The sequence below is a fragment of the Lingula anatina genome, chromosome 8, assembly GCF_051362555.1.
Source record: "Lingula anatina isolate TDL-2025a chromosome 8, LinAna3.0, whole genome shotgun sequence".
NCBI classification, from domain to species: Eukaryota; Metazoa; Brachiopoda; class Lingulata; order Lingulida; family Lingulidae; genus Lingula; species Lingula anatina.
Window position 1 is genome coordinate 1,742,652 of NC_141774.1, and position 9,905 is coordinate 1,752,556.

Below are 9,905 nucleotides of genomic sequence, written 5' to 3' on the forward strand. Positions count from 1 at the left end.
CATGGACGAATAATGTTTAGATATCCAAGACTAACTTGTGGATTTCGATAGGAGAATAACATATAACTGACAACTCGAAAATAAAACATGTATACATCAAATATAGCTATATACATACTTTTTTCGGTCTGACAGATTTTATTATTATTATTATTATTATTATTATTATTATTATTATTTTATTTTTTTTTTTTATGTGACACATTTTGAAGTTTTGTCAGACCGAATATCTGATTTTTTTTATTTTAGGAAGTCTGTGATAAGCCTATGCTTTTCACAATAGTTTTTTTTGTCGTCTGCCAATATATTCCTATTTAATTGATAAAATTGTCCATGTGATGAGGGCTATACTATCAGAACTAGTAATTATTACATGTAAGTATCCATGCACTTAAGCATCAGTGAAAGTTTTTAAGATTATGCCTGATTTCAGAGTTTTTAACCTAAAAATGATTTCTGAGAAAAGAAAAAAAAAGGAAACTAGACTGAGGTGTATCTCTGATTTTATTGAAAGCACAGTTTAAAAAGATCACAGTTGATTCATTGAATCAAATCTTCAGTTGTCACAGTGGTAAAACGATAACAATGACAATTGGACCAATTTTTTATTTTATTCTATTATTCTATTTTATTTCATTTGTTTTCTTTTTGATGATGGTGGTGTGTGTGTGTGTGTGGGGGGGGGGGGTGTGCATTGAACGTTATTTACAAGTACTGAAATGATCTAACCTGGCCCTTCTGTTATGCTGCCAGTAGATGTTAATTCATACTTAAATATATAATTTGCCATTTCTATCAAAGAAACTTCAAATCATGTTTCCTTTTAAGGCTACAGCTCAGCAGTGCAGTATATGCTGCGAGTAAAAGATGTGAAAAGTATTTAATAATAATAATAATAATAATAATTTATTGAGCACTAAAATGTTTCAGTACATTTTGCAGGCCCTCTAAACTACTTGTGTTATACATACATGTAATATATATCTAGACCTATTATCCCACTTATTTGATATCAGGCTTTCAAACACAAATGTAATTATATGTTTCATAATTACCTTACGTAGGGTTGATTGATAAGTAGTGAGCCTCATATAGAAGGGGTACACATTTTACAAGTATTTTTCTTTATTTTTCAACATAGTCTCCTTGAGTATCTGTACACTTTTGCCAGCGAATTTTGAGAGCCTCTATGCCACTTTTATAGAAGCCGTTCAGAAACTCCTCCAATTCACGTATGACGTCATCATCTGACACAAAGTGAGTACCTGAAATGTACTTTTTCAATTTGGGAAATAGATTATAGTCAGAGGGAGCAAGATCAGGCGAATAAGGTGGATGTTCTATCAGTTCAAAGCCACACTCGTTGATTGTAGCCATGGCAATGACAGACTTGTGAGCAGGGGCATTTTGCAAAAGTCACTTGCCTTGCTTATTTGAAAGTGCTACCTCGTCGACATAAACTAACCAAATGACACCAAACTTCGGCTACACACCTTTAAATAGTCAGGGAATAGAAGGGCCGAAAAGGGATATCCCTGCTTAACCCCTTCCACACGAGGCTCACTACTTATCAATCAACCCGTATATACATAATCTACAGTAACAAGTGGAAGTATTTCTTATAAATGTGGGAAAAAAATAAACTATAAGAAAGGAAATAATTTTTAAAATTAATAATATTAATAATAAAAATGATGATAATAATAAGATAAAAATACCTATATTACACAATGACAATTACATTGTTCTATATTGAGGTATACTTGCTCATTATTATTGACAGGCTAGTCTTTTTTTAAATGTTTCTTGGATGAAGTGAGACACGGTTTTTAGACAGTGTTCACTTTGAGGATTGAGGAGCCAGACAAGTTTTTCTACATCAGATGACAATTGAGGCGGTATCATTTTTATCATATTTTCTCTTTCGTTCACATGCTCATTACATTTTAGTAGGAAATGCGCTTCTGTTTCAACATCATTGCAATGTGGACATTTTCGGTTTTCTACTGGTTTTTTGGGTTTTGTGTAGCGACCTCTTTCGATTTCTAAGTCATGGTCGCTGATTCGAAATTTATATTATATTGTACCCTGTGAAATGTCATGCTGTAGTTTCTCAGCACTCAATTACTCGATCTTTTCAATGAAGGAGGAAATTGTGAATTTTCCGGATAGCGTTCCGGTATTTTAAAGTAACAATTTCTTAAAATTAGAACATTCCTATTGAGTAGTAGAAAAATTAAAAAAACAGAGTACTCTAAAATTCTATTTTATGCAGATAAAGCACCAAAAATGCTACACAAAAATATAATTTTTGTGATCATAAAATTATGTATCTGAAAGTTTGATAATTTTGGCCATTAAGTCATTAACATATGGATCAAATTTCTCCTACCATGTAACTATAAAGAGAACTATAAAAATTGGTATAGCAATGCCTTGGTGTGAACAGTATATTCATCGCAAGTACTGAAAAATCTTAACTTTGTCCTGTTTCTCTGCTACCACCAGCTGGCCAGCAGGGTTGATGGCTAATGCTGTGGGGTGCTCCAACCCATCATTTTTAGTGGCAATGTATCTGATCAATTGTCCCTTTGAACTCAGTACCACTATCCTGTGGTTTTCACTGTCAGCAATGAAGATGTGGCCATAGCTGTCTGTGCACACTCCACATGGTCCACACAGCTGACCATCACCACTGCCTCGTGTGCCATACTAGTGCAGCTGTTTACCAGTAGGTGAGAGCACATGTACACAGTGTCCCAGCCAGTCTGAAATGACAATGTTATCATCCAACCTGTTCACGGTGATGTACTCTGGTAATTTGTACATACTGAGTGGAATAGTGTTCAGAAGCTGTTCACTGTCTGCAAGGAATGTGAAAATGGATTTCTTACTTCTGTCACAAACCATTATATAACCTCGACTGTTCAGTGTTATACCATATGGATCATTAACTTGACCCTGGCCCATGGTTGTCACCTGCTGACCTCTGGTGGAATACACTTTGACACATTTGTCACCCGATGATGTTATATACAGGTGACCAGTCTGTGACACAGCCACGTCAAATGGTTCATTTAATATAATGTCAAATTTAAATTCCCCTGCATGTGTGAATACATTTGTTCTATTATAATCTTTTGCAAAAGATTCTTTTCTTTTCACAGTGAACACGAGTTGTTCATCTACGGCCAGCCCAGTTACGTACGTGTTAATTTGATCACCCTTCAATTTAGCACTGAAAGAATGCACACATTCTGCCTTCTCTAAGAAAACATGAGCATGTGGTGCTGTTCTTGGATTTGCCCCCAGGTTAAGCAGATGTCGAGGAAGTGACAGCCTAGGAGATAAAGGTGGAGGCGGAGGTGGAGGTGGAGGCGGAGCATGTGGTGCTGATCTTGGATTTGTCCCCAGGTTAAGCAGAGGTCGAGGAAGTGACAGTCTAATAGATAGAGGTGGAGGCGGAGGTGGAGGTGGAGGCGGAGGCGGAGGCGGAGCATATGGTGCTGATCTTGGATTTGCCCCCAGGTTAAGCAGATGTCGAGGAAGTGACAGCCTAGGAGATAAAGGTGGAGGCGGAGGTGGAGGTGGAGGCGGAGCATGTGGTGCTGATCTTGGATTTGTCCCCAGGTTAAGCAGAGGTCGAGGAAGTGACAGTCTAATAGATAGAGGTGGAGGCGGAGGTGGAGGTGGAGGCGGAGGCGGAGGCGGAGCATATGGTGCTGATCTTGGATTTGCCCCCAGGTTAAGCAGATGTCGAGGAAGTGACAGCCTAGGAGATAAAGGTGGAGGCGGAGGTGGAGGTGGAGGCGGAGCATGTGGTGCTGATCTTGGATTTGTCCCCAGGTTAAGCAGAGGTCGAGGAAGTGACAGTCTAATAGATAGAGGTGGAGGCGGAGGTGGAGGCGGAGGCGGAGCATGTGGTGCTGATCTTGGATTTGTCCCCATATTAAGCAGAGGTCGAGGAAGTGACAGCCTAGGAGATAGAGGTGGAGAGGTAGGAGCTGCTGACTGCACTGTCACCTGTCCTAACAAGGCTTCCAGTCTGGCAGCGGATATCTCACCAGGGCTGTAGGATATCTGTGCTGGTGTGTCTGGAGTTGGCACTGGCATTTTCTCCATCGCTGTCAGTCTCTCTGTCAGAGCCTTAGTATGAAGCATGATGTCAGAATCAGAGCCATTTGTTATAAGTTCCTGGGCAAATCTAGAGGCACTTTGTAAGGAGGCATGGTACAGTTCGAAGGTGTCCTTGTTTGCCTCCTTCTGCTTTTTTCTAATATCACAAGCAAAATTTACCTCTGATATCAGTTTGTGCTCACTCACTTCAACCAGTCTATGGATAGATCGAGCCTGTTCTTTAATTCTATTGATGGTGGCCTCCGTATTGATTTCCTCCAATTCATTGGTTCTGTCATTGGCAACTGTTTCTTTTAACATGCCAAGTTTTGTTTCAATTTTCATAAGGACAGCTTTAATATTTTTTCGATTGCTATTCGCCACGTTCTCAACTGGCACAATACCATGTCTGTAATGTTCTTTTGGTATACAGTCACCACAAACAACGTTATCATCGTCTTCACAGTAGTATTTTAAATCATTTGTAGGATGCTTCTCACATTTGCTCATCATTTGTGTAACGGCTTGCGTCACATAACATACATCAGTGTCTATGGTTGGAGATGAGACTTCATGCTGCTGTCGCTGACTTAGAAGATCTTTTGCCTTATGAATAAGATGATTCTTTTTAAGCGCAAGCCCTTCTCTTGGAAATAATATCTCTTCTCTGCATAGGGGACACAAAAATGTCCTGTCCCGAGACACAGTTTGCGTAGCATGGTCACATATGCAACCATAGCAAAATGTATGGTAGCAAGGCAGCACACGGGGGTCCTCATACTCTCCCAGACAGATGCTACATTTCAAGAGATTATCTGTGAAAGCTGCTGCCAACGCCTCGGCCATACTGACGATGTAAAGCACAATGCAAGCTTTTCAGTAAATAATTCAATAGTCAAATGTAAGGCAACTCGTCTGAAGCACTCTTTATAGTGTGAAAGCAGATGATCAGGTGATGGTGACCTTGATATTATTTGTGGAAACTGTACTATGTCAATAGTAATAACGTGAACTATATTTGATATGGTTTTTAGTACAAGTGACCTTGCAACAATTGGGGACAACAGTAACTTCTACAGGGGTGATTGGTGAAACGGTAACAACTACATGTACAACAATACGACACTGTACACAGATCAGCAGCATCTCTACAATGTGGATGTTATTTTTTTCTTGCCAGATCTCCCTCCTGCTAAAAATCCAGAATTGTTAAGATATGCTGATCTTGAAAATTGACACTATTAGTCGATCTTAGTGAATTTAGAAGTATTTTGCCCATCTACATTAACCGTGTGAAATACAGATAGACTGCATACTTTTTACCCCTCCTTGACAAAGATCTGTGAAAACTTTCCCATCGTTTGTAATCTCAATACATGTTTGCAGATATCTGATCAGTGATAATCTTACCCATCGTTTGTAATCTGAGTACATTTTTGAAGATATCTGATAAGAGATAAACTTGTCTGATGTTTAAAACCCCGTCATGCGTTTGTCAGGTGATTAGTCCAAAGAACGTAAACAGTAGTTATTTATCTCAGAGTACTATTGTTTGGTGATAATAATGTTATAAAGAAGTGTCATAAATAGCATCTGAGTGCAGTTATAGGTTAATAACTAACCAGATCTTTAGCCTCGGTATTGCATACTGAGGTGATTTGGTGCTGTTTTCACCCTCCCACACCCCCATCCCCTCACCCCCGCCACCACCTCACCCACCTAAAAGCTGCCATGTCTCTCTGACACAGCTTTATTTACCCATTAAATATTCCGAACTCTTTTTTCATCTCCTATTTACTCTTCACCTTGTTCTTCACTATTATGAAGTGGTAAGGCCTGATCAATAATGTCATAGTCCTCTCTTCCCCCCTCTCTGGTTACTGATTGTCCCTGTCAGTACACCATGATCAGCTGATAGAATACAGTACAGTGTGTCACGTTTTACCTGTGCAGTTGAATCAGTTAATAAGTCAACCCAGACACCCTGCCCCCGCTGCCCCGTCTCCTTGCCACTACCGGTACATCATAATGTGTCAGGGAACACCGTATTAGAAAAATTTTAATATGTTTAATGTTTCATACATGGTGTTGTACGTATTAATTCAATCAGTGAATGAAAAGCTACAGGTAAGATGTGAGTAGCTTTAGATAAATATCCATAACTAGGAGGTCAAACTTTAATGTCCTTTGTTTCAAGATAGTAATCCCATAGATCTTGATTATATGGAGTTATTGGGAGTGCCCACGATGAGGGGTAGACTTGTGTTTGAATTAATCAATCAGTTTATAATTAATCTGATTGACAATTTAACTGATAAAGTTAACATAAAAATATGTGAATTTAAATCTTGAGGGAAACTAGGTGGGGGACCAGAGAGAGAAAGAGAGAGAAGATTGGATTGAGGCTGAGAAGGGATTTTCATTGTACCATGTGACTTTTAGTTTAGCAAAACATATATTCTTTTGAACCTGGTAATTTCAATCGCAGTTTAACAGATCGCAGTATTCAAAGATGTGAGCCCATTGTGCTCAATCCTGGGGTTTTATTTAAAGGGTTATTTCATATAGTGGGAGGGGGGGTCGGGGTTATAATAGAGAAGGATCCTCACAAGTAAAATGATGGGACCCGCACAATAATCAGCTGATAGAGTACAACAGTGTGTCTTGTGCTTGTGCTTATCAGTTAATAAGTCACCCTGACCCCCCCCCCCCCCCCCCCCCCCACTGCCTTGTTACACTGGCACTACAATACAGTTTGTCTTGTGGTCGGACACATGTTTTACCTGGTAAAAATTGGTGTTAACTTTGTCGTAAAGCATTATGTAATTTTGCATCCAAATTGAAAAAATAACCTATTCTGTGTATGATTGTTTCTGCTTTTAGTCTGTACATGTGACAGCTTTGCTGCCTTATTTCTGAGCCCCCCCCCCCCCCCACACACACACACACACACACACACACACAAGTCCAATTTGCTTCATATACCTTTGTTGTGCGCGACATCCCTTGTACGTATCGGTAGTTGAAAATTAAAAAAAAAAAAAAAAACAGTCAGATAAAAATGTCCCAGCTATGTCTTTTTCTCTCTTTGAACTACGCATATTTTTCTGTGATTTTTCAAATATTTCCATGAATGAAAAACCCATTGCTCTTAATTTAGGGACTACTCTTATTTCATAGAAACCATCTTATAATGTCAGATACATTTGAATTTAATAAAAATGATCTTTAGCAGGCGAACATACAAGTAGCGGTGACATAATCATGCTCTAAATATTTGATTCCGGAAACGCCTAGTTTCACAAAAGTAAGTTAAAATTCCCATCGACGTGCTATGGTCGAATTTAAAATACAAGAAACAGCAATAACATTGACATTTTCATGAAAATGGGTTTTAATTTGCATTTTTAGAAGTCTTTCGTGTATTGAAACTGCTTCATTATGAAGTAGCTGCACTGGTATGTTTTAACGTCCAATTTAATATTCATTTTCGGTTCACATTTGCAGGTTTATTGTCATTTCGAAACAATGTGGTTGTTTCAAAGTATCTGTCCCTTTTATCTTCATTTATATTATTTTGTAAATATGGCAGACAGATTTTCCTGTCGCAAAATTATTCAAATAGAAAGCAATATTGAATCCATGCTAAAAGACTAATGGTTTTCTCATCACGAACAAGGTGAATAACCTAATAACTCTACTGAGAGGACAAAGGTTCCTTTTCTGTGACTGTGGTATAAATTGGACGGGTTTTAAACGAGTGGTCGGTTGTCTGTCATGTGGTCGGGATCAGGTAACCGTGGGGAAGACGCATCACTAGCCGTGACCTTAAAGCACATTTTGCGCCATTTTTACGGGGTTAAACGTTACTTTAGGATGTCTGTGCTGTTGACAGGGTTGAGGATACTCTGTCACCTGATTTTATTGACATTACTTTGCTAGATTGTTTTTATCCCCAAGACCTACATGCATTGACGCTGTGCCTGCAGTCACATTCAGTGACCCAGCCAAATAACATCCATGAGCAAAAATGTTCATTAGCTTGGTATTTGGAACACATATGATAATTCTTTTGCACAAGTTGAAATATTATTCCTACTGTTAGCTTGCCACCAAGCGGTCAGTGAGTAATAACTCACGTCAGTCTGATGAAGGAGTTTGTCCAGCTTGGCCGCAAGCTTAAGGCAAGAAGTATATTATCAGCCTGTGACAAAGTACATCTAGTTCATAAAGTTAAACGAAAAGAGCTGTTCACTTTCAAATACACACACATACACACACCAATGACATCAATGCACTATTTTCCTTTTAAAAAGTGTTAAAGCTCTCAACGGCATTTATCGCGTAAAGGGTTCAGCAATTGCCAATAAAGATTCCTTAGCACCCGTTTTAATAGCCATGCATGTCAACGAGATCAGGGATTCTTCACGCTTCGGGTGTGACATGACGGTGAAATGAATGGGGGTATGACGACAACGGACTGAACGCTTGGTATTAATGTCTAATTAAAGAAAAATGTGGAAAACACTTCCTGGAGAGTAAATACAACCTCACGAAGTGGCAACCCCGGTTTCTTTTTCTGTTGTATTGGCATCATGGAATTCTATTTTAGAACAGTGTAATGATAGCAAAATTGGAATATAAATTATGAAATGCCTTTTATTGATAAATTGAATGAGAAATAACGTAATAAATGAATGAATAAAAAAGTGAACCAATAAATAGATGAAATAATAAAGAGTGAGATAGTAAAAGTAGCAGAAAGTTGAAAACTTTTACTCTACTTTCGAAAATCGTTTTCACGTGGTGATACTTGATATTTTACCTACTCATCAGCAAACAAACATATGTTCAAACCTTTCAGTATTCATGTTACGCCTAAGGCTGTCAACGATTTTAACAAAAAGCTGTTTCTTTCCCGGTATACAGTATAATTTTGTGTATTTGAGGTAGTTTTATTGACCAGTGCCTTGCATGCGGGCCGTTGTGTATCTACATATACTAGTATGGTGGGAATCTTACAAATTTTTTAATCTACTTCTTGTTTTCCTTTATATTATTTTCGGGTTTAATTTATAAAAATGCTTATTTTACGTAATTATAGTGAATTGTAAAACCAATACAATTATAATTTTAAGGATTTCAAGTCAATAAAAATACATGGTTACTGTCGAAGAAACAGGCATGGGGTTAAGGATAATGGGACACGTTTTATTTACTGTTTAAAGATGTGTTTGTGCCGATTAAAACGGCAATTATTTCATTTAATTGTTTCCTTATTGCTGCTCCTCATTCATTAAATCTCTACAGCTGGGTGAAGGTGTAGAAGCGAAGGTGGGTCGGAGAGATTTATGAGTCTTAATTAACAGAAGCCAGAAAAGCCACAAGGTGTACGTTGATGCTGGAAATAAACAAACAAGCACGATGGAGCAATTATTTCATTTTCCCGGGTGATCACAGGAATGTGACAGTCCTTACTTACAAAAATGGGGAGGGGAATCCTTAGTCTCTTGTAAAAAAACAACAAAAAACGACGAAGTAGTAAGAAATATACTCCCTAATTTGGCATGGAATAAAAGGGCAGTGGCCCAAAGCGCCCAGTCAATGTTCTTATTAGAATTGTACCAGTCATATAACCTTTAAAGGTATCCTGTCCGGGATGAAATTAGCAGTTGATTTTTTTCTCACTCACAAATTATTTCTTGGCCCGACCCCGCACTCAGATACGCTGTTTTATTTCATTTTTAATTTCAAAAAGAATTCAGACATTCTGGCTAGTCACATGGACC

The 9,905-nt window shown here is 38.3% G+C and overlaps 1 protein-coding gene across 1 annotated transcript; it reads right to left on the reverse strand.

The window, feature by feature from the left end:
- Positions 1–2,550: 2,550 nt before the first annotated feature.
- Positions 2,551–5,068, reverse strand: LOC106169221 (uncharacterized). The gene has a single exon (XM_013548623.3). The coding sequence runs from the start codon at positions 4,960–4,962 to the stop codon at positions 2,713–2,715; it is 2,250 nt and encodes a 749-aa protein (XP_013404077.3). The 5' UTR covers positions 4,963–5,068; the 3' UTR covers positions 2,551–2,712.
- Positions 5,069–9,905: the final 4,837 nt, after the last annotated feature.